We start from the raw sequence: 24,790 nt of genomic DNA on the forward strand, positions 1-24,790 counted from the left end.
TAGACACTATAATAATGCAAATGTAAAAAGCACAACCCGATAATACAAATTTTTGTTATCGCTTATATTCTTAAATATAATATTTGTAAGTAATTTTGGATGCAAATAATATTTTACGAATTTGGAGCCAACATTTTTACCGAATATATAAGAAAAATTGATTTAATTACTTCAGTAAAAACCTTGATAAAATATTATTACAACATTTTATTATAATACAAATGTCTGTTACAAAGCAAATAACAATTTAAAAATTAAAAAACCACTAAATCGATTACATTCGCCTCTATTTGATGTTTTTTCGATTCTTTTATATTTTTTCTTGGCAAACGTACAATTTTTAAAAATGAAACAATTGTAAATTTTCTTTTACAATTGTTTCTCGTTACAATTGTTATTATCCCTAGTTTAATTAGTTCAAATAATTGAATAATTTTATACTTTGTATATAAGAAAATAAATATTCGTTGATAAAAGTTAGATTCTAATGAAAAATAGTTACTTTTATCCAATATATACATTAAGATGTATTTGTACTAAAAATATAAATTCTAGTAAAATATTGTTTTTTTTTATTTCTTACATTTCAGCTTACACGATTCATAAACGCAGTTTTCATACTATGCAATTCACAAACGTAATTGTAGTGACTAAGTAATCGAATAACCAGTTTCGATATATTTTGTATTTTTATTGTACACATCCGAAGCATTCTTTTTTTTTTAAATTAGTATATTTATAAAAAGTACTGTAACAATCCTTTATTTAGTTCATAACCTTCTACGAAATAATGAATAACTTATAAACTTTCTCCGATAATTACTCGACAACGATTTTTATAAATAAATATTTGATAATTTGTTAACGTATTCGTTTTGTATTAGGTGTTGACTTTAAAACGATATAGAAAATATAAAATAAATATATTATCGTTCTAGAATTATTTATCACTCTCGAATCGAGTATTGCGAAAGTTAATGTTATAAAAAGTTAATTGCATTTCGTAATAATGTGCGCTAATCCTGTAATTGTTCAAATGAAAACGGAAGTAATATATATAAGACGTGAAACAAAATTTTCGTCATGTAAATTCTAGTACAAAGTTTCACAATAATTATTCAAAACTGTGTGTTATTCATTTTTGTTATTATCATTATCTATTATCCTAAATATAAATTTGATTCCAGCGTTTCGTATAAATTACAAGTTCCTTAAGCGTAATGTATGTCGACATTTTAAATGTTATGTATTTGTTGTTGGTAATTAGGCTAATTAATTATATTCACAAACACTAAAATGTTATATGTCGTTAAGAAATGAAACGAAAACTAATATGTCAGTTCCATCTGAATAATTTTGCCTATTTTTGGCAATAAAAAAACCGTTGTTAAATCAATCTTAGGCCAATTTCTGTCAAGGTCATAATTTTCATAATTTCAAGGCCTTTCGATAATGTGAATAACGTGACCTTGAGTATGAAAGATTCAATACTCGAAAACGTTACATATATTCGTTGTTTTTCTTGGTAGGAAGAAATAGAGAAAAATATCGTAAAGTATTTTTCTCAAGGTCATTCTTTTTCCTTTGATATTTTATAGTTATTTGATATTGCGAATAAAATGACCATGAGTATAAAAAAATCCAATAATCGAAAACCTTAAATTTTTTTCGCTACTTTTGATGGAAGGTTGAAATGATCTTTTGTGTTCCAAAATATTTACCCCTTCCGAACCTAATATTTCTTTCCATCATTTATTCCTATCATCCAAATCAATGAAGATTTTTAAGGTGCTCAAGTTCATTTGAAGATCATATTAGAATTAGTTTCGATCTTCACTATTATATAATCGTAAAAACATCTTCTATTAAAAAAAATTGATGACCTCGAAATATAAAAAAAAATATATATATAGCCTTGAAGATAATTTCCCTCTTCAAGCGAAACAACATTTTCTTTCTTTTTTCCTGTCGCCAAAAATGCGAAAATTATATAGATGGTTTGTCTTAGGGGTCACTCTATAATTTTAACTACAATTTTAACAATAAATTAGATCGATTTGGCGTGTACCACATAGAAAAAGATAATAAAACATACTTCGTCATTTCACGAACGCGGTTCAAGGTGAAATTCACTTTTCTACGCGATGTATAAATCGACGAATTATCTATCATTCGCTACTAAATGATTATTAGCCAATTATCTTTACACCGTATTATTAATTAATGTAGGCGGGGCTATGTTACAAAAAATATATATATATTCTTAAATTAAGGAATAAATGATCGAAGAGGTACAAGTAACTATCTATAAGAGGTATATATATTGTATCCAAAATATCGAACTTCGATTGTAAAAAGTCCAAAGTAATTTTTCTTGTGTGTTTATCGATCTTATCTCGAACAAATAGTAAAATTAATAATCTTATATTTAATACGCACCATATTTCATTAGAAAAATATTATCAAATTCTGTAAAACGCGTTGGAAAATATTCCAATAAACCAATGTTGGCTTCATCTTTGTAGAAAGTTAAATGTCCAATGCTAGTTTATGTATAAGTACGTAATAAAAAATTAATACCTTTTCACAATATTCCTTACATCAACAATACATATTCGAACAAACTTATCGACTCAAAATTCCGAACATTCGTTGCATCTTACAACAGATATCAAACTGTTAGTAATTTTCTTTGTGGTTAAAATTCCAGTTTGATTTAATTCGTCGATCGGCAATTACAACATGCAACATTTCTTTTTGTTCTTTTTATAATTTTGTTTCAATGGTGGCCTTTCTGACAACTGAAACTTCCTAACAATTCTCACTAATTCATGGAAAGCTTGATCAACATTCATTCTTAACTTTGCGCTGCATTCGATGTAGGGAATTTTTAACTGACGAGCCATGTTCTGAGCCTCTTCTACAGATACCTGAAACAATTCAAAAATTAATGTAGAAAAATTACTATCGATGCAAATATCAAATTTCGGTTAATTACGATTCTCTGATGATCCAAATCGGCCTTGTTGCCAACCATAAGCATTGGGAATTCATCACGATCTTTTACTCTGAGAATCTGCCTGTGAAACTTCAACATTTCGTCGAAAGACGAATGATCTATTACTGAAAACACAAGAAGGAAACCTTCGCCACTTCTCATGTATTGCTCTCGCATCGCACTGAATTCTTCCTGGCCTGCTGTGTCCAATACTAAAAGAAATAGTATAAACATTGCTATTTTGAATTTATAAAAAATGTACTGGAATTGGATAATTTACAATTTCTAAGTAGAATGGCTGGCAGAAAAGTAATGCACATGCCTATACATATAACTCAACAGCAGTAAAAGATATATATTTACATTATTCTTCAGTCAGCCCTTATAAATATTGGTTTTAATAAATTAGAAATAATAATTTTAAAATATGAAATCCACGTTTTGATATTGGAACTGTATAAATACGTTGAAGGCATTAATAAATTTATTCTATATATTTACAATATTTTTTTAAACGTATGCAATTGGATAATTTAAATTTTCTAACTAAATATTCGTTCTAATCAATTAGAAATAATAATTCTACAATATGAAACCTTTGTCTTACGAAAATCGTGAAGGTTATGAAAATAATTAATTAAAAAAAAAACGAAGTCAGAATAATACTTGACCTGTATAGTGTTGTTTATTTATTAACATACTCACTGTCGAGTTTCGCAGGAGTATCGTCTATAACGCATTGCTTAGTATAGGAATCTTCTATGGTTGGATCATAATCGGTTACAAAATAACTCTGAAAAATATTAACAATTATATAAAATCGTATCAGTGATATGAAGTTAAATCATAATCAACTACGATAATTAATTAGCATAATAGTGAAAAATTTACTCATTCTATCCAGATAGATGGAATTATAGACAAGTTTGAGTAAACATCTTAGAAACACAAATGTTACCATATGTATCACAAAAAGTAATTTAATACCCAAATAATTAGACGTTTCGACAAGATAATCCAAAACAAAGCCTCAAACCCAGAGATTAGAAAATAAAAGCGAACTATTCTAAATAATTCCAACAGAAATGGCAGAGTATTAATTCTGAAAAAATTCAAAATGGATGCATCGGTTCAAACACCTTTAGGAAAATCCAAAACAAAGTTTGAAACCTAAGAATCAGAGAAGAGAAGTGATTTATTCTAAATATTCTGACTCAAGTGACAAAGTATTAACCTTGGAAAAGTTTAAAGTGGACGCAAGCATCGATTTGAACGATCGTACTTCAATATTTTCATTTAATTTGCCTCGTAAAATTGTCGAATTTAGTCTTCTTTGTAATAAAGTTATGCATTAATATCCTCAAAATACATACTTTTATCCCATACTGCAGGCTAAACGTGTATGTGTGTGTGTGTGTGTGCCTGCGTGTATGTATAGATATGGCCATTTACATTGGTATATATATAATACATAGTGCAGAGTATATACATATAAGTCTACATTGGGTGCACCTATTGGCTATAAAAAGTACTTACTTGAATGAATTGTATCGTGATCGCAGATTTTCCAACGCCACCCCCACCAACGACAACGAGCTTGTATGTCTGCGCATAAGTTTGTTTGTCACCGGGTTTCGACATGTTTTTTCCGTCAATGCGATTAATAAAATATTAAAGGACCGAACTCTGGCGCATATTAAAAACCATACGATTGAATTTTCAGCAATATAAAAATTGCAGGTGCATTCACATGCAAGCACGTAGGCGGTTTTTCACGCAAGTTGTATAATACATCGATTCACACGGTCCGTCGACGACTATCCTGAGCCTTTACGCGCCTAACTAGCTGGAAAACCGTACCAACGAACCGTCCCGACAGATTACTATAAAAGATGTCCCCACCTTCTGTGGATAAACTATTTCGATTGATTGCGCAGTCGCTATTACAATACCGCCCTCTCATAACCGCCTATGCTCACCTTACAGACATACTTCGTCGACTACCGTGCGTTTGTAACCAAGAATTATTCCACGGTATTAAATTTACCCTAATTTCATTTTGGCGTATGTTTTTTTTTGTTAAGAAATTAATTCTCAAAAGCTCAAGTTGAGTCATACTTGGGAAATACCCATTTTATTTTGGTATAGCTTCATCGAAGCAAAGAAATTCTTAACAAATTTATGTTAATTAAAAAAGCAATACTTCGAATAATTATTTCAATTAAATACACGCATACGCAATTAATTTTCAAAGGAAATTCGTCCTCAAAAGTTTATAATCTGATAATGTTTATTTTGACTTTACTAGCATAATTGATCCAACCGAGTTCTTTAAAAAATGCCTATTAATTACAAGAATAATTCTACGATTAATTATTTTAATTGAATGCACTATTCTCATTCCAGAAGGCGAAACTAGTATAGAAATTAATAAACAAATAGTTCACTACCGTTCGATCCTTATATTTCATTACAGTTAATAGAATTCACAAACGTTTCAACGAATACAATTATTTAATTTAACTATGCTCACCTTTCCGTCTTGTTTAATTTCTTTAATGTTTAAATTAACCGTCATTTACCAGTTTTGGAAAATAAAAATTTACACAATGTAGTATAATACGATTGTTATTGTTCAAATTAAACAATTCGTTTCAAATAACGTACGAGTTATTGTAAAAACAGTAACTAAAGATTTGTGTTAAAATGAACTTCTTCCCCGCTTAAATAAAAAAATCAAAATCAAACACCCGGTCCTAATTAACTATAATATATTAATAACAATGGGAATGAATTGATAGTATATATCGATAGTTGGAAGTTAATTTATTAATGAACTTTCGAACACCATCGTTGATGGATAAATATTTTTCCCATTTAACAATTATTTTTTCGATAAAATTCTATTCTTTTATTTACTGTCCTCTTATTATAGCGGATGTCTTTCAATGTGTCATAAATTTTACAAAACAAAAATTTACACAAAATAGCAAGATGGATTGTCATTAAAATTAAATTTGTTTCAAATACGCTGTATTGAAAAGCATATTGTAAAAATATGTATAGTAAAATGCAAGCTTTTCCGCGACAAAATAAAACGATCAGAACCAAAATACTAGCTCTGATTAATTATAATTTATTAGTAACAATGGGAATTAATTGTTAGTATATATCGATGGTAGGAAGTTGGTTTATTAATGAACTATCGGACACCATCGTTGATGGATAAATATTTCCCCCATTTAACAATCATTTCATGTTTCCTCAATGAAATTCTGTTTTCTTATTTACTGTCTTTTTAATTGGTCATAATTCGTCGTTCAACAATTAATTCACTATAGCAGAAATTCAAAAGGCACAAGTCTTTCTTTAGCAGCGTTCGCATGACTTCATACGTCGCCGCTTAGTGTGTTTTTTTTCTACAAGAATAGAATTTTCATGTATCAAACCATAAACAATATATTAATTTTTCCTTTCGTTCTCGCAGATTATAAAAAAAAGAATTACGAAACCACTGAATTCTAAAATGTTCAACTCGTTACTTTAGAAATAAAAATTTTGTTTAATGGGAATCGATGTTTGTTTAACGCAAAATCACACAATTTTTATGAACTATTTTCAAAGCTTATTACGTGTACATTAAAAAATAAATTCCAATTCGTATACTCGATGGAAATTGACGAACTTCTACCAAATACAATTTACAAATAAAAATATTTAAAATACCATAAGAAGAAAAATGATTAGAGATTAAGTATTATATAGTATTCGATTACATAAACTTGTGTTTTTTTAATATTAAATATAAAGATAGATAAATAAACGTCTATATAAACAAATTATCTTAAATGTACTAGTGAAATAAAGCTTTCTCCAATCAATAGAAATTATAAAAATGCCTATATACGTAATCGTGGAAGTATCTTCATTGTTTTTCGTCACCATGGCAATACCACTATCCATTTTTCTTAATTATTTACTATACAAGCTCAGTCCCGAGCCCAAACAATTCGAACAACAATTAAACGAAACAAAAGGTAATTGTTATTATTAAAAAAACGAACACATGTAAAATGAGAGATTTTTTCTTTTCTAATTCATGTTTCACAAAGCTTTTTAGTTATACACGTTATAGTTACGTAATATTTACATATCCTTTGCTCCTTTTTACATAAAACAATGTTATTTGGTTATTACTAAAAAAGAATGTTAACACATTTTGGTTCGAACGATAATATTTACAGTTTGAAATCATAAAATTTCCTTCTTATTCGAAAAATTAAAGTATTCAGATATTTGGAAAATTGCACATAACTGTTTTACTATTCTTTTTAAAATGAAATTTTTTTTTTCTTGTTTTTTTTCTATACTGTTTCCGCAAGATACAAAAATTTCCAAAGTGATGAAATTAATTTTCCTTTGATTGTATGTAACATTTTTCCATTGTGAGAATTTGCAACAAAACACGTTGTGAGACAAATTGTGTTTGTTTATAAATTTCAATTAAGTTTCATTCAATTAAATTCAATTAAATTTCACAAAGTCTTCTTATTCGAAAAATTACACAGTATTAAAGTATTTGGAACATAACTGTTTCACTATTCTTTTTTCTTAAACGAACTTTTTTGTTATATTTTTAATTCCTTTTCTTTTTCAACGAGATACAAAAATTTGCAAGATGGTAAAACTGATTTTTCTTTGATTGTGTGCAACATTTCTCGATTGTTGTGAGAATTTACAACAACGTAACTCGTAAGACGAATTGTTTTTGCTTTTAAGTTTTAATTAAGATTCCCCTTGCAAACAATTTACTGTTTCTCTCTCTATATAAACAAAGTATTCTCATAGTAAAAATTATCATAATTTATGTTTTCTTTTGGCTAAAATCGTTCTTCAAGAAAAATCTTAAAATAATATTACTCGATAAACCAGACAGACAAAATTGCTATTATTTTTATCGTAAGTTTCTTTAATCGTAACACGTCATTTTGAAAATAATTTTCAGTACAATTTCTTTTTTTATAGACAAGTCAACGTGCAGAGTATTTGATTTAATTTTCTGTGCCTTCTTTTCTTAGCAAAAGTATTGGAAATCATTTGTATAATTTGTAAAAAGCGATCGATCATATTATATTGTCATTTATGTTGTATTTAAAAAAAAAAACAACATAATTGCTTTTTAAGAAAAATGACATAGTTTTGTGGTATGTGAAAAAAAATTATCAAAAGAAAGAGTAACTTTTATTTGTGACTTGAGTTGTTCTGTATATAATAATTTTTGCAACTGTTTGTGATTTCTTTTTAATAACTATAATATAGCAATAATGTTAATGATTTTAATGACAATGACAGGTGAAACTGACGTAATGTATCCAACAAAAGAATAGTGATTAGGGGGGTACCATCAGGATTTTAATGTAAACCTACTCCAGTTTTCCAGATATTGTTTTTGCATATTTAGATCTATTCCACGAAAGATATTTTTGTTGTCACAACGATGAATTATGGTAAGGATAATGGCTGATAATAGCATGAGAATAATTAGGGGTGAACGGGTAAACGAGCCAGGGTTGGGAACAGGAATTTTAGTCGAGATTGGGAGCTGATAGTTCGTAATGTTTTAGGTACCTGATAGAATATTCGGATTGAGAAATCGAGATAGTTTGTTAGTTTTGGGCACGAAAAAAATTGGGTCGATCAGTAGAAATGAGGAGAGGGGGATTTAAGGATACCATCAGACACACGAGTAAAGTCTCGAAAATTTGGGATAGCTGGGTACCCGAATAATTTGTAAGATTCGAATCTTATATAACGAATCGGGTTATTTTAAATGAGATTTTACTATAAATGTACGAGTATTCGAAAATTTGTGATACTCAGGTACCCGAATAATTTGTAAGATTCAAGCTCAAAGCTTTGTAATACTCTGGCACCCAAATAATTTGTAAAATTTTATCCAAATTTTACAAATTTTTGTATTTTTAACCCGACTTCGATTTTCAGGTACCCGAGTATTAGAAATCTTCGGATCCCGACTTGATCCAAATCCAAAATGTCGGGTACTTGTTCACTCAATAATAAGTCCAAGAACTTTATAACGACAGAAATTTCATGTTTTTACATGATTTCCTATTAAGTTTTCCATCGAAATTTCCGTAATTAGAAAGTTCTTAAGCTTATCATCACTGCCCGATCCAATTTTTGAATTGAGTATCCGAAATTAAAAGTCGGATCGTTCAGTGATAATTAAGATAATAATAATAACTGAAATAATAACAATTATAAATGAATTCAAACCAAAAACTTCGGGTACCCGAATCTTTTGTTACTGGTTGGCTGATTTTTATAACTGGATTCTACACTTATTATAAAATCAGATTGTAAAAGCCAAATAAAGACAACAAATTCATGATATGTTGAATATGTCGTGTGAAAACTATCCTATTTGGAATTAGTGGGAGGAAAACATAATTGAGGATTTTCACAATCTGATTTCACTCAAATAGAATACGAAAACACTTACAAATCTTATAGAAAAAAAAAATAAAAAATTAGAAAAACTTTACGAATTATTTTAGTACCTGAATCTTACAAATTATTCGGGTACCCGAGCATTACAAACAGTTGGAAACCCCTGACCCCTAATAATAATAAGCCCAGAAACATTCGAACGACAAAAACGTGACGTATTTGCGTAATTTTTCAATCAAAAGTTTTCCCATTTAAATTCCCATCGTTACAAAGTCTCTAGACTTATCATCGTCCCAAATTTCGAACCTCCCAAACATTCGAGTCCTGAAATTTCAAATACGTGTCCACCCCTAACAACAATAACAATAATAACAAAACTAATGACGATAAGTTTATCGGTTCGCGTGTAACACACTTCCAATTATCGGTGATAAATAACAAAAGAGCGTTCAATTTGAATAATAATGAATAATTCATAAAAGATGATAAAGGGTGGTAGATAAACACGAGCATATACAAGAAATAAATAGCAATCGTAAATTGCAATACAAAATTGGTTTAATAGAGTGATCGTCGATCGATCTCTTTAATATTTTGCAGGGATTCTTCACAAGTTTGGGAATAATAATAGAATAAGATAATAAAATTACTAATCAATAATAACATAAGGCAATATGTGAAGGATTTGACCATCGTAACTGGCCCTCGAGAGCATCTGATGCCATTCACGAAATTCCTCGTCAAGTTGTTGTTGACTATACACACTGTTTACACCATTGATCTCTGACATTCCCTCCCTCTCCTCCGATCTCTCCTTTAACGTAGAAGTTAACGACGATAGTTTTGGTTGGAAGTTTCCGTTCAGTCCTTCTACACACTGCGTATGTAACCTTTCTATGTCCTCTGTTCTAATTTCTCTAGGCGGGTACTCGGTATTCTTTTCGTCTTCCGTCGGCTCATTCTCGTTTTCACCCCAATCGATAGAACTTGGATCTAGAGGCGGTAATTTGGCCAGTATCTCTTCGACCGTTAGATCTTCAGACTGCGATTGGCTTTTTTGAAAATTCGTCGCCGATTTCTCTTTATACACATCTTGATACTTGGATGGTAGATCGTTGCAGTTCCCCGCAACTTTCAACCGACTTTCCGGCAAGCTTTCCGGAACCGTGCTTCTGTGGGACAAGTTGTTCTGGGAGCAACGAAGGAACTTCGATACTTGCTCGTTGCTGCCTCTCAGAATGTCTTCGACGCTCGGCGATTCCACGTTTTGACTAGGTAGAGCACTCGAATTAATGCTAGAATTGGTGCCGCGTGCACGCAGATCAGCTAGCAGCTCTTGAGTCGTCTTCAGCTTCGGATTCCTCGATATGCTGGCTAGCTTTTCTTTAACACGATCCTCTAATATCGGTTGCTTCTTCGTAGACTTGCTGCCTTTCTTTCTACCGCGCTTCTTCGGGCCCGAATCGTCCGGATCGTTCGACGTATCCGCGAAACGATCACTGACTCGTTCCTTCAACGTCGGGCTAGGCACTTGCAAATTTAAATTACCACTTATGTTTTCGCCGTTCAAACGTTGCTTTTTGATGAACGGCTCACTGTTGGCGATCGGGTCCGAGTCACGGTGATCTATCGTCGGTTCCTCTTTTCGCAGACGTTTGTTGGAACTGTGAGTTCGTGGCACTGCTTCCGTCACATGATTTTGGCTCGACGAACCGAGCATCGACGCCACATCCGAGCTGGTTTTGTGATTGCTGGTCGTAGTGATTGACTGCTGCTTATTCGACGATGCGTTCGGAGAATGAGAATTGTCGTTGTGCACGTAGAGAGCTGGGCTAAGCACCTACAACGAGAATATCGTGTAACTTTATGCAATACTACTTAACTTCATACGATATGGATACCTGCTTGAATCAATTAAGTTTTCTAAATTGAGATTGTGTACACAATCTATTCAAAGACAGAAGAAAAGTTTTGGAAGGGACAAAATCATTGTATCAAGTACAAAACATTCTCAACTTAATCTTGTAGGCTTGATTAAATAAAATTTCATGCATTTTTCGTAATTCTCCATTGTGGATCATTTCTTCGTTTAATTGTGATTAACAATTAACAGTAGGAATTCAATTGTCAAAAGAACAACTGATTAAAGATCAACTACTGTGATATTATATCCTTATATGAATGTTCATAATTGTATTTATTTGTCCAAATTATTATATTCGTATTATAGAATCTAAAATCTTATTAAAATAACCACTAATAAAAAAATTATATTGTTGCATTATTTTATCATAAACTAAAAGATATGTTTTCAATATACTATACATATATACAAAGATATATTTCCAATATATTCCAATATATTTCCATTATATTCTATTAAATATTCCATTATATAACAATTGACAATTACTTTTATGAATCAACTAATTCAATTTTCAATTCATAATCAAATTAAAAATTTTAATTGGTCAATGCCTGATATTTCATTGATACACTTAGAATGAATTCATAAAGTCTGATGTAATGTTAGTTGTATAAAAAATGTTATACAGTAAAAAATTCTCCATTTAGCTATCGAATATTTCCAATTTTCACAGTATAGTTTTAACAAATGTTGACATTCTTAGACATGGAAATTAGCATAGCAAAAATATATGTTTGTCCCAATGGTTTATTAATTTTATTATAATGTACATATCATCCCTTCTTCTACACATTGATTTTATGAGGTATAAAAGTAGAAATGAGTTTCATGAGATATAAGATTGATATAACGAACAATTGCACACATTCTTACAAAATATCAAATTGGCATAACTCACTCTAAGAGCAGCAGTGTCCCTCAACAGTGGGCTCTGAGGTTTTAAGCCTCTCAGCGCTGGACTTTGTGGTTTGAAGCATCTTAGCACAGGGCTGTGTGGCTTTGCTCCATTGAGAGCAGGCGGTGCTGTGTCTGCTGGTGTGGGTTGCGGTGTGGAATGAGCAGATGGTAAGACCATGTCCCGCCACCGGCGTACCAAGTCCTTTGCACGCTTAGCCAAAGCATCATTACTTGTCTTTCGTCGTAGTTCATTAATGTGTTTTCCAAGCCTTGTAATCTGAAGTCATTAAAACAATATTGTTCATGAATGCATACAAATAACACAGAAGACTTGTAATAACTGATGCGACTGTTAGAGTGTTATTTACCTCGAGCAACTCCTTGGTGATCGTCGTCTTTTCCAGGGCCGTAATGACATCCACAACAGCTCCCATATCGACGACCTAAGAAATTTTGACAATTTATTGCCCAAGTAAACATACTTTCTACAATCGGTAGAATGGCATTTGAACATCAAATATTTCTCAAAATGATTTGTGATAAAACGTTGTATATCGTTTCGTGATTGTTATTAAAAGTAACAAATACATAATTGGCGATGTTTTTATTCGAGACAAACTTTGCTTATTCTTTTTACATATTCGTAACTAACGCGTATACAGTGATAATTAAATTAGTTCGTCGATTGCTTAAAATATTTTCAACGCGATGGAAAAATCGGTTTCCCAGCAATAATATATAATGTTTCTACTATTATATAGCAAGCCAGTTTTCCGTTTCAATTATTTCAATAGTATCGATTTATTAGCAAGACCGAGAGCATCGTTTAAAAAACGCTGTCGGCAACCGTCCACAGTGATATCGGATTACTTCGATGCCAAAAGACAAAACCGTCGACGATCGTGTACGACGATTCGTCCATGGAAAATACAATAGTCAACACGTGTCCGTATCCATGGGCATTTTAAATATGGAACAAACAGTACACCCGAAAATGTTCGTTGAACAACGACCGTTTAGAAGTTTAATTGGGCCAAGGAATCCGAAATTTCGATACAATAAAAACACAATCTTATTTCCGGTGGGGGTGGGGGGCAGGGGGAGAGAGAGAGAGAGAGGAGGAAGAAGATCCAAAAAATACAATGTTAATTAATACTGTTCGTATGGAAGCGTGAGGGACCGAGTTACTACAGATATAACAAAGTTTTGGAAGAACATAGAAATAAGAGAACAAAAGGTGTTTCAAAATTTCCTGGTTGAAAGTCGAACGATTCGTCGTAATATTAAAGGTTATGCTCCAGGGTAGATCGACGGGAATCGTTTACATTCGACGTGCACACATTCGTGCATAGGCGATATTCGCCGTCTGGCAGCTTACGTGCACATAGAGGTACACGTTACTCACTCACACGCGGAGCCGCCGCTACACTACATTCTCAGAGACTCTCGCGCACGCCACTGGTACAGGCACACGGCGCACGGCGCACGGGGGATCGAGAGTGGCCCGATAGCCGTTTGCGTGAGCGGACGGATGGCGCATCGCGGATTCATTCCGCTACTTACATTGTATTCCTTGTCAAGAGATTTCAACAATCTTTCGGTGAGCTCGTTGCAATATCTCTGCATCGGGGGGGCACACTCAGGGCCCTCGCGGGGAGATTAGGTTAGCGGAAAATCGGCTCCACGCGTACGAGTGACACGAATACGAGAGCACGGGGGGACTTGCAATGGCGACTACTGAACTGTGCTCCGCTCGCATGCCCTCCCTGCCTCCCGAGTGCCTCCTAGTCGCAGCCCATGCATCGTCCCTAGCCCCACGCCGCCTCGTACTGCCGAGACACCGCTACTAGCTCCTCTCGTGGTCGGACGATTACTCCATTTACCACACTTCGCTTCTATCCCCACTACCCACTCAATGGCGCCATACTCGAATATCGAATTCCCACTAGTTTCCTTCGTTCAATTGTTTCTTTCCATTTTGAAAATTTCCTTTTGCAATTTTGAACGTTTCCTATGTTAAACGTTGCTTTGGTTACATTCTTTACAATTTTTTATGTTACTTTAGTTACTTTTCAATCTCTGGTGAATATCGAGTCATTGAATATTTTGTTTATTAATATTTGTCTTTGGAGTTTCTTATTGAATAACTTAGAAAATTGTCTCAGACGATAAAATTTATCTGTATTTGGTAAAAAGTTGTAAAATATCGTGTAAGCTAATCGTTTAAAAGTATTTCTATCATTCTTGCTCATAGAACGAACCGTAGATAGAGATACACTGAATATACTTATTCACATTTAGTGATCTCCAAGCTGTTGATATATTCCTTCACTGTATCGTAGTATTTCATTATAAAGATTTTATAATAGAAGCTTTCTTGTTTTTGTTATGCTCTCGTTAAAACGTAATAAAAACTCGAATAATAAATTAATAGGTACGAAAATGATAAAAATAATAAATTCAGAACGCCAACGGTAATATCACGACACTAACGACACCAAATTCCAAATAGGTTTGATTTTCTAGTAACATCTTAGTACTACAATCAAACCTACTTGTGATTTAGTATCGGAAAATTAATAAATAAAACGAAGAGTTTTACTGTAAATAAAATATTTAAATTATCCAAGAAAGAGCAGACCGTAGAATGAAATGACATGTATATCAGTGGTTGAGTAAGTCATATAAAATTGACAGTATTTAACGATATAATAAAGAAACGTGAACGAACTTACCAACTTCTTAATATTTATGGTTACCTGATATTCACTAACTGAAGATCAATAAGGCCAAATACACACGAGTGGTGCGTCGCCGTTGCATTTCTATGTTTTCCCTTGTCTTGCAATTGAAAACAACAAAAACAGACATAGCAACGCCACCTTGTCTGTCTCTGTTGTCTCAATTGTAAAACGAGGAAAAACATAGAAACGCACCGTTCGTGTGCATCTAGCCTAGATATTGAAAAGTAACCAAATTATCTAGTCCAATATAGCTGTTTTCACGTACAGTTCCCAGTGCATTGTTTGCCGGCATGATATTTATTTAGTTACTTTTCAATCTTCAACCTTCAGTGATCTGCAACGTCAATGAGCATTTATATCATTGTCACGATATTAACACCTTCAAATCGTAAGTTAGTTGATTTTCTAGTAACATTTTATTGCTAGATAGATTCTACTAGAATTTATTACTTTTGATGTTCTTATATTTATTAATTCACTACTTAAATTGGTATTGTATTTGAACGAGAATATATCCACCGAAAATTGAAAAGTAACCAAGGTAAGTAGACAAATGTTATGATATTAAATTGTATCAATTAAATTATTTGTATTATGTGAATTCTTAAATAACAATTAAATATGTTACCAAGAAGAGAAAACAATGAAAAATAGTATTTCACATGTAATGAAGCCTGCAAAAATGTTATTACATTGACAATTTTGTTCTACTACTTTCTTCTGAGAAAGAATACGACCGTTCGATCTTTCAAAACATTCTTTCGTTATTGTTAACATTATTCTGTAATAAAGAGAATGATAATAATAAAGAGAAAAATAAATTATAACCTAATATAGTACAGTCAATCCTCTTATACATGGTTAATTCATTCCCTGTTGTATCGATACTTAGAAATAGTAAAAATTCGATACAAAGTAGCAACAATTCTTGTTAAAATTGAAATATTAGAATCAGGCATAATTGGTTTATTTAAAATTAACGAACAAAAACAGACAATGAACATATGCCTGAAAGATTGTTAATATAAGACTACGACATAAATTTACGTCTATAAAGAAAAAAAATGAAGTTTTTCTAAGCATTTTTAACGATCTTAAAAGTTCGTACATTGAAATTAAAATAAACAAAAATTTAACAATTTAATAAAATGTTACTCAAATTGTACATAATTATAAAGAAACTATTTTATTATCTCATTTAGTATAAACGGGGAATTCTCTGTTTTTTCCAACTAAAGTGTAAGAGAAAAACTCGCGCTACACGAGGGATATCCAAATGTTTAAAACTATGTTACATGGAAACCATATTATAGGAAAGTTGAGTGTATTTTCAATGAATTCTATTGGTAAGTTTTTAATTCCCATTTTAATTTTCCAATTATAATTCACGAACATAATTATATGTTTATTGTTTTTGATTATTTATTTATATATTATATATTATAATATTTAACAAAAATTTATTAATAACAAAAGTATAAACGAAATCTTTGAAATTTGGTTGGTGCTATTAACAACACTGTCAATAAAATTGTAGATTAAATAAATAATGACTGTTTATCGAGAATTTATTTTAATTCGCATTAATTAAGAAATCTGATAAAATTTTAATAATTTGGCGTATTTATTGACAATTTCACTATACATATATGTAACAGATAATCAAACTCATCAATTTGTTACTTTGATTGCTAATATAATATATACGTAACAATATGTCTCAAGCTTTTGTTTAATAAATGCTATTAGTGTAATTGAACATTTTTGAGTCTTCGTTAAAAATATTTTTATACTATATTTTTTCGCACGAGTATTAGAAGCCGACCAATAACCACTATAGTACAATAAACATTATACGAATAATAAATATACCAACTGATATGTTGTATAATAGAAGTTAAATATCTACATTTCTCTTTTTTTTTTTTAATTTACACACAATACATTAATCTGTAGCAAACTATGAATGTCTTTCCATTATAAGATATGATTAATTCTGATAATTGGTCACGAGTATGTGTAAAACTATAAATTATTCAATTTTTGAACACATTTTTCTTTATGACAGAAAAATATAGCTATCATATTCTCATTGTATTGCTACTTACAATATCAATAAACCATTGCGCGTGTAAATTTATGGTATATATTGTACATAATACATTTACAGAAATTCTACTCAATATTTTCTTTTGTCGTTTCATTTGCATAAGTCAGGATCTTAGCCTTTTAACAATGCAATAGAAGTAGCTTGTTATTGAAATAATATAAAATCATAAAAACAATTCGATAATACCTTTCGATCGGGGTGGACGGGTTCCCGACGTTTCGAATTTGAGTAAGTTTTTAGAGTTTCTGGTCAGGGAGAATTGATTTTATAGCATTCGAGTACCCGAAATCAAAATAAGATCAGGAACACGAACACTTGAAAAATTCTAGAGGCGACATCGATTTCGGGTACCTGAATATTGTAAGCTTTCGAATTCCAGTAAGAGACTCGGGAAAAATTTTAATGGAGGATTCTAGAGGCCAAAATAAGACGAAAATGAAGAATATCAATTTGTTGATGGAGGCTTCGTTAAAAAGTTATTAACAATTGAATTCAAAAATTTCAAATCGTTCTGGAAAAAATATTGTTAGCTGTGGGGGTCAATTACAATCATTTTTGGTGAATAGACATACCCCCGAAATCCTACCCACTTTCTAGAAAAAAATTCGAGAAGATGTGAAATTTTTCGACGGATAAAAAAAACTTCAAATCGTTCTAAAAAAATTATTTTCGGTTGCGGGGGGCAATTGCAATCATTTTTGGTGAATAGGCATACCCCCGAAATCCTTCGCATTTTCGAGAAAAAAATTCAGTACTGATAGAACTTTAAATGTTAATAACTTTTTAACGAAGCCTCCATCAACAAATTGGTATTCTTGATTTTCGTCTTATTTTGGCCTCTAGAATCCCCCATTAAAATTTTTAATGTACGGGTACCCGAAATTTACAAATTTTCGGGTACCCGAGTATCAGAAATTTACGAGCCCCAATGAGAAAGTCGGGTACCCGAATCTTAGAAATATTCGGGTACCCGAGAGTAACAAACTTTCGGGTCCAGACCCGCGGCACGATTACCCGTACACCCCCGATTTTCCGGCATAATATTTGACTCGTACGATATACTATACTACGTAATCCGTTTTATTATTGAGCATTACATATAAATGTTCATACTGATAACTGTTAATTAACTGTTAATTACATAGAGATCGATAACATATTTTTTCCTTACGTTTACCAACAAAATTTTACACGTTTCAAATAAATATATTTCGTAAACAATGTTAGAAATACCATTATGGGAACCAGAAATGTTCAATGTGTGTGTGTATGTGTGTGTATGCGCGTGTGTGTGAATCTGTATGTAGATGGGTGCTGTACACGAACTACATGCAATGAATAATTAAATTGCATGCATACTTTTCTTTCTTTCTATAGACACTAACTAATACCTTATATGCGATTCATAAGTATACTAATTTTCTTGTTATATACGAACATAAAAGTCTTCTTAATCATACACAATCACAATGATATATATATGTATGTATATACATATATATTATGTGAATCACAATAAACATTAGGTGTATAATACTAACTATGACAATACAATCATCTGCATGCCTCTAAAAAATGGCTTTTAAATTAAATTCATTTGGCAAATGCAATATTAAAGGAATTGGAAAAACTGATTCGTTGCCGAACGCCTATAGTCTTTTGTTCTTAATAAATAAATTAACTAAACATGGGAATGTAGGATAAGAAAATGATCGAGCATATTGATAATTCGAAATAGCAAGTAAATGCTTATTTGATTAATGGTACATGATATAACTTTATATTGAGAAAAAAAAAAGAATTAAAAAATTTTACTACAACAATGAGCGCGGAATCATCTGCGTATTTAATATTGAGTAAAAACCAATCGCGAATATAAGGAATACTAATGCAAATATCAGGATCGTCCTGAACATAATGTATTCGTACATTTAAATACACTAACGTAATTATTACTCCCTTTCCTTGCTATATCACAAAATAGTAGTTAGTTTCACAAACTTTTAAAATATATTTGGCCACAAAAATGAAGTTACCAACTACTACAAATTAAACTTCTAAAAATCTACATTTCAGAAAAAAAAAAAGAAAAAAAACTGTACGAAAAGTACAATGCAACACAAATTTACATATTGCGTAAAATAATTACATATTAATTCAGACCTACATAGGTATACATATACGAATATATATATGTACAATAAATTTGGCAGAGAGAAGAATGCATTAAGAATGCATAAAAAAGGAGAAGAATTATTAAATCAACAAGATATGGTACTTGACCACTTTTATGATCCGATAGTCTTCCTCGAAATATCGATGTATTTTACATTTTGGAAGTGTTATTTACTTGAAAATGGAAACTTATTTCGTGGAAATGTAAAATTTCAATGGGAAATTACGTCCAAAACACATGTCAGATAAAAAGAGACCGCATGAAAACCGAGCCCATGAAACAATTTTTACAGTGGTCTTTAATTTTGGTCTAAAACTTTATAATTGCAATTAAATTGGATAATAAGTATGACGAAACAACATTGGTTGTAAGCATTACATAATTAATATTTTATCCAAACTCCGACACAAACATTACTAATAATTCAAACAACAATTGTATATTGAATAAAATTTCTAAGATATTGTTGAATAGAAACAAGCGTCTTATTATAGTAATGTTCACGGGCTTGGTTATTTTTCAATCGATCAATATGCATCACCACTTGCGCCAAACAATCTTTTGCCAATTAATTTTTACAAGTTAAACATTACTATCCGGTTTGTTTGAAAAACCCATTGGTTGAGCATTTTCAACCAAAGTGGCTTGCGTACTCGACGAAGGAACCTCGACATTCGTCGCTGCTGATCTCATTTCTCGCAGAGGTGCCCTAAAAATTCAGAAATCATTAAAATTCAAACAATTTTTCACACTTCTGAAGATGTACTTAATCGTAATGAGAAGCCAAACATAATATTAATGATATTTCAATGATACTGTGAAAACTATTCAAAGACTATTTGCATACAAAATATTGAAAATAGTCATTGTTCAAAATGTATTATTATTTTACTGGATTTAAATAATTTATATTTACTATATGTATACATAAATCAATTTCTCTTAAAATTGCTACTAAAATCTTTGTAACTTCGAATATTGCATTTTTTAGAACAGAAGAAATTTATTATAGGAAAAGTGAAATCTGTTATTATAAGACTATCTATATACATTATTTATTTTCCTTTAAAATACAAATATTTATCATTTCGACGTTTTTGTAATACGTTTTGACACTAATCCTGTTTTATTATACGATTTAAATCGACGTTAAACACTAAAATGACATAATTATGAAAGGATATAGAAAACTAATAATTTTGAGTAAGCAAGAAAGTATTATACCACTGTAGTGCACAACTAAAGCAAGTTTTGAACTTTTGAGTAGAAATATAAAAAAATTAGTTGTACAAACTAAAAAAGTAAGATAAATAATAACTTTTAATTAAAATTTATTAAAATTATTCCCATATAAAATATTACGCAACTAAAAAAATGATTTCCAGTTGCATAACTATTGCAACTACCTAAATTTGCCAATGTTTCGGAATTTTGGCAGGAATTGAAGAAAATTAGTTATTAAAGTTGAAAAAGAATGATAAATAATGGTTTTGAAGTAAAATTTGTTGGAATTATTCTAATGTAAACCTTAATCCGACTAAAACCACGATTTCCAGATGTTGCATAAAGTTGTAATTCTTTATTGTAACTTCTAAGTTTGCACAATTGATTTTTTTGCATTCCTACTTGAAACTCTGAAAGTACACAAGAATGCAGCATGCATACTGTTTTAAAATAACAAGTTGAAAGCTGTGAAATGGACTTTGAAAATTAAATGAAAGTGATTGCATGTAAATGAATGGTTACTTAAAATTGGGAAACAATTTTGTCAAACTTAAGCATGCATTTTAATTTTACGAAATTAGGTAGTAATTAATTTATGGGTGTCAATTTGCGGAATTTGAAACTCATTTTGTTGACCTACTACTTGTTCAGATCGCCTGATGTTTCTAATCAAATTTCACATTTATTCTTCAAAATGTCTAAATGATCTTGTATCCTATCTCACTAAAATTAGTTTGCAAAAATTCGAAAACAAAGAAAACAGTTCATAATATGTTCTGTAAAAACTATTTACTCTATACTTCTTTCAAACTTTCATATAAATCATATTTCACATTTTAAATAAAATTGATACAACATATCAATTGTTTCCTTTGCTTTCAGATTTTCCCAATCTAATTTCATTTGCATAGGGGACAAAAACATTTACAAATCTAAAAGAATAAGAATTTTTAGGGTCCCTTATAAATCACATACTAAATTTTACCACAGAAATTTAGGGAAACAGGACCAATGAATCTAACATAAGATAATGGAACTTCTATTACTGAGAATATAAAATCTACTAATTATAAAGGTACAGTGATGCCTTGAAAATTGACCAATTGCTATCTGCACCAATTCTTAAAACTATCCTCCTACTTGTCTCAATGATCAAGTACAGTGCTCTACTGACTAGAAGTCTCCTAGGACAAACGGGCCTGGATTAGTCAGAGGACTTCTTGTCAGTGAAGCATAGTATATTTATGTTTTTAAATATGTGAGATATCAATGTGCCGTGTTATGCATTTCTATCTCATTTGTACTGTCTGGAAAAAAGCCACACTGAATTTCCTGGAAGATCTACCTCCTTTCAACTTTGATCAGTTTCGATCCTAAACAGCAGCCCACATCCAAGGCATTACTGTATAATGTTTTCTAAGAGAACTACAGACATAAGAGTACCATTAAATTTAATATATTATTGCCTGGTTAGTGAAGTGGTGCAATGAATGTTTGATGATTTATGTAGAGCTCCAGACATCGGGATCCTCCACGATAGTTGGAGGGTGATCTATAGTAGGGGGTACCGTACCCTGTGGGGAACCCATACCCGACGTCATTCCTGCTTGGTCGGGCCTGGATCCTCTGTTATTATTAGTGGATTAGTAACAACATTAGTAATTACGTTCTATTAAATTCAACACTTCAAATCTCCTGTGCTTAAATCTGAATAATTTCTGGTAATGGACAAATATTTTCACTCAAATCTGTTTCAAACAAAACTGTTTTAAATAAATTCATTTCGGACGAACCTGTTTCAAACAAGACTTCTTCAATTCTAAAGACACAATCTCACATTGATTACTTTTTTATAGCTATAAATCTGAAGATAGACTGAACATTTAGGTAATTTTCTAACACAGATATTCAAAATGTTAACTTTCTTTTTACCTCAAGATGTTTTCAAAATTATATAGTGAATGAATTCCAAAGTAAACTTTTAGGAACAATTTATTAACATTTAAAGAACAAACGAACTTTCCTTAAATGAAATAAAAATTAAAGTTTGTTGTTTACTTAGGTTTCAAGAACTCGATCCTTAATTATAATACGATGATATAAATGAAATAATAAATATTTTACGCAATGATAAATTAAGTTATGTACCCAAAAACCACAGCAACAAATTCAAACATAAATAGCCACTCCACCCGCAAGCAATGTACACACATTAAAGAAACTTACCACACATTTCTCTCACATTAACTAAAGTAATGGGACAACAAATGATCATTGTGACTTGACATAGGTACGAAAGGTAGTTTATGTGTAAAGGAATTACTTTAAGTGTAAAATGACTGACTTACTTTCTTCCGAGCGACATTAATCCGTATATTACACCCGTTGCAAATATCAAACCACTGCCGAACAGGCTGCTTAGTCCTATACAAAGGAAGACTGATGGAAGCGCTATCCTGGATTGAAAAGAAACATATGTCTAATATTCATTCAGAAATGAAAAGAAACACACAGTAATGCTTCGAATGTTGAATTAAAGGAACTTACAAACAATACACAGCTGCCCTGTACCAATAGGGTCTGCTCTCTGCCCAGTCACTAAGGTTTTGTACAAAATCAATAAACAGACAGCAGCACGGCGCTTCTATCATTACGACTATGAAACCAGCCACCATCTGCCACATGCCGCTGATCAAGCAATTTATGGAACCCAAGAGTATCGATGCACAATTCCAAGCTCCAAGAAATATTGCAACTGCAATGAATCAGTAACTGCATAGTATGATAGAATTATAAACAAAGACTGATGATAATATGATTTTCGAAAAGACAAAAGAAACATTACAACCAACAAATATGGATTAAGATTTAAGGTTGTGTAACTATGTTAGAAAAGAATTGGTATGCGAATTTCAAAGATAAAGCGAAATTTTTGTATAATTGAGAAATAATGAGCAGGGATTAAATCTGTGGGGATGAAATACGCTTTGTGACGTGTATACTAGGCATAAACGTACTTAGGCTTCCTACGGTACCGAGTCCTCGGCCAGCGTACTTCATCCACCAGGGTACGTCGTCCTTGGCAACAGGATCCTGTCCTGGTTTCTGCATAATCGATAATATGTTTTCAACGACCGACTGAAAATTGAAAGAAAATTACGATCGTTAGCAAACGTAGACACGTGTCGAACCAATTCCGATTCCACGCACACAAAACACATTACCATTTTGATCGTTATACACTCCTCTTCTTTATCAGCTGACAGAACCAAAATGGATCTGACAGCACACCGTGCTGAGCACGGTAAGGATCTGTTGATGTACGGAAAATCGACCCGTGAGCAACGATGCCAGACGGCAGACCGGTTCCATCAAGGAACTGCCCCACTACTCACGCATACTAACGCAAAAGCACACGTAAGTGAACTGTGGCGCTTCGGACAATTCGGAGAGTTGACAAAGATGGCGAATATGAACCTTTCTTTACCATTTTCGAAAAATCTTTGTCATTGTTAGTTGAGTTGAGAGACAAATCATAGATTCTCAATTGACACGCTTATGGTAAATGTACTCTTAACTAGCAATCTTAGGACAAAGGAGCAGGAAATTATAAAATTATGCATAAAATTCATGTCATCCCAAGGTTTTTGTATACAACAAGTAGGTTGTATTATTTAATATAAACTTACTAACAAAGTATTTCTATCCATAAAATTAAACTTTAGAAGTCGTGTCTTCTTGGAGATTTGGTTATTAAATTGATATTGATTGGTCGAAGACCGTGAGGGAGGTTATGTTAAACATCGAGCAACGGAGGCAGGTTCCAAAGTTGAAATGCCCCACCACTTACTCATACTAATGCATAAACACGCGTAGGTAACCAGTGTTACCAGATCGTAGATCGATCGATAGATCTGGAACAGACGTGTACCCGTAAATCTCAGACCTTGAGTACACGCACATTATGATCTGTGCATCTCAATGCCCGTACATTCATGTATTATGTAGTACACGTACATATTAACTACGTGTATACTTAAGGATACGTGAAATAGGAATCTCTGGTCAAGAGTATCGAGATTCGAGCCTCGAAATCGTACGCTGGTTGACGCAAGTCGAATTTCAGCTGTTTCGAGAGCAAGAGGAAGGAAAGGTTCATATTTATCTTCTTTCTCCAATGCCCGAAGCTATCTAAAGCGCCGGAGCTCACGTACACGTAGCTCTGCATTAGTATGCACAAGTG

The 24,790-nt window shown here is 31.8% G+C and overlaps 3 protein-coding genes across 11 annotated transcripts; all 3 read right to left on the reverse strand.

Annotated features, from left to right (window-relative positions):
* Nucleotides 1–189: 189 nt before the first annotated feature.
* Nucleotides 190–4,874, reverse strand: Ras64b (ras-like protein 2). Of its 3 annotated transcripts, XM_076777453.1 has the most exons (5): nucleotides 4,535–4,874; nucleotides 3,704–3,791; nucleotides 2,999–3,210; nucleotides 2,708–2,930; nucleotides 190–2,620 (listed from the first exon to the last, which is right to left on the reverse strand). In XM_076777453.1, the coding sequence occupies exons 1-4, from the start codon at nucleotides 4,637–4,639 to the stop codon at nucleotides 2,736–2,738; spliced, it is 600 nt and encodes a 199-aa protein (XP_076633568.1). In that variant the 5' UTR covers nucleotides 4,640–4,874; the 3' UTR covers nucleotides 190–2,620; nucleotides 2,708–2,735. The 3 variants fall into 3 exon arrangements, with proteins under 3 accessions (XP_076633568.1, XP_076633570.1, XP_076633569.1); XM_076777455.1 differs by lacking the exon at nucleotides 4,535–4,874 and adding an exon at nucleotides 4,372–4,394 and having other exon boundaries at nucleotides 190–2,930; XM_076777454.1 differs by lacking the exon at nucleotides 4,535–4,874 and adding an exon at nucleotides 4,233–4,277 and having other exon boundaries at nucleotides 190–2,930.
* Nucleotides 4,875–10,005: 5,131 nt separating this feature from the next.
* On the reverse strand, nucleotides 10,006–14,155 carry Med26 (mediator complex subunit 26). Of its 4 annotated transcripts, none has more exons than XM_076777459.1 (4): nucleotides 13,857–14,155; nucleotides 12,662–12,736; nucleotides 12,295–12,570; nucleotides 10,006–11,309 (listed from the first exon to the last, which is right to left on the reverse strand). In XM_076777459.1, the coding sequence occupies exons 1-4, from the start codon at nucleotides 13,917–13,919 to the stop codon at nucleotides 10,119–10,121; spliced, it is 1,605 nt and encodes a 534-aa protein (XP_076633574.1). In that variant the 5' UTR covers nucleotides 13,920–14,155; the 3' UTR covers nucleotides 10,006–10,118. The 4 variants fall into 4 exon arrangements, with proteins under 4 accessions (XP_076633574.1, XP_076633577.1, XP_076633575.1 ...); XM_076777462.1 differs by lacking the exon at nucleotides 13,857–14,155 and adding an exon at nucleotides 13,703–13,758; XM_076777460.1 differs by lacking the exon at nucleotides 13,857–14,155 and adding an exon at nucleotides 13,699–13,744.
* A 5,245-nt stretch (nucleotides 14,156–19,400) lies between these two features.
* Fwe (calcium channel flower) lies at nucleotides 19,401–23,975 on the reverse strand. 4 transcript variants are annotated; one of them, XM_076777322.1, is made up of 6 exons: nucleotides 23,772–23,972; nucleotides 23,565–23,685; nucleotides 23,095–23,302; nucleotides 22,896–23,003; nucleotides 22,014–22,173; nucleotides 19,401–20,032 (listed from the first exon to the last, which is right to left on the reverse strand). In XM_076777322.1, the coding sequence occupies exons 1-5, from the start codon at nucleotides 23,772–23,774 to the stop codon at nucleotides 22,050–22,052; spliced, it is 564 nt and encodes a 187-aa protein (XP_076633437.1). In that variant the 5' UTR covers nucleotides 23,775–23,972; the 3' UTR covers nucleotides 19,401–20,032; nucleotides 22,014–22,049. The 4 variants fall into 4 exon arrangements, 2 of the variants coding, with proteins under 2 accessions (XP_076633437.1, XP_076633436.1); XR_013080666.1 differs by having other exon boundaries at nucleotides 19,926–20,032; nucleotides 21,991–22,173; nucleotides 23,772–23,975; XR_013080665.1 differs by lacking the exon at nucleotides 19,401–20,032 and adding an exon at nucleotides 21,538–21,564 and having other exon boundaries at nucleotides 21,991–22,173; nucleotides 23,772–23,975.
* Between the last annotated feature and the right edge of the window lie 815 nt (nucleotides 23,976–24,790).

Source organism: Colletes latitarsis, chromosome 11, assembly GCF_051014445.1.
Source record: "Colletes latitarsis isolate SP2378_abdomen chromosome 11, iyColLati1, whole genome shotgun sequence".
Classification (NCBI taxonomy): domain Eukaryota; kingdom Metazoa; phylum Arthropoda; class Insecta; order Hymenoptera; family Colletidae; genus Colletes; species Colletes latitarsis.

Bases quoted from the DNA above. Each gene is read 5' to 3' on its own strand.
- Ras64b (XM_076777453.1), bottom strand. From the start codon at position 4,639: ATGTCGAAACCCGGTGACAAACAAACTTATGCGCAGACATACAAGCTC. The intron at 3,792-4,534 runs GTAAGTACTTTT...AATATTTTTCAG, and splicing joins TCACGATACAATTCATTCAA to AGTTATTTTGTAACCGATTA. The intron at 2,931-2,998 runs GTAATTAACCGA...GAATTGTTTCAG, and splicing joins ATTTGGATCATCAGAGAATC to GTATCTGTAGAAGAGGCTCA.
- Med26 (XM_076777459.1), bottom strand. From the start codon at position 13,919: ATGCAGAGATATTGCAACGAGCTCACCGAAAGATTGTTGAAATCTCTT. The intron at 12,737-13,856 runs GTAAGTAGCGGA...AAAATTTCTTAG, and splicing joins CTCTTGACAAGGAATACAAT to GTCGTCGATATGGGAGCTGT. The intron at 11,310-12,294 runs GTGAGTTATGCC...TTCTCGTTGTAG, and splicing joins GGGACACTGCTGCTCTTAGA to GTGCTTAGCCCAGCTCTCTA.
- Fwe (XM_076777321.1), bottom strand. The intron at 23,303-23,564 runs GTACGTTTATGC...GATTCATTGCAG, and splicing joins CGGTACCGTAGGAAGCCTAA to TTGCAATATTTCTTGGAGCT. The intron at 20,033-22,895 runs GTAAGTCAGTCA...CTGAATTTTTAG, and splicing joins TTAATGTCGCTCGGAAGAAA to GGCACCTCTGCGAGAAATGA.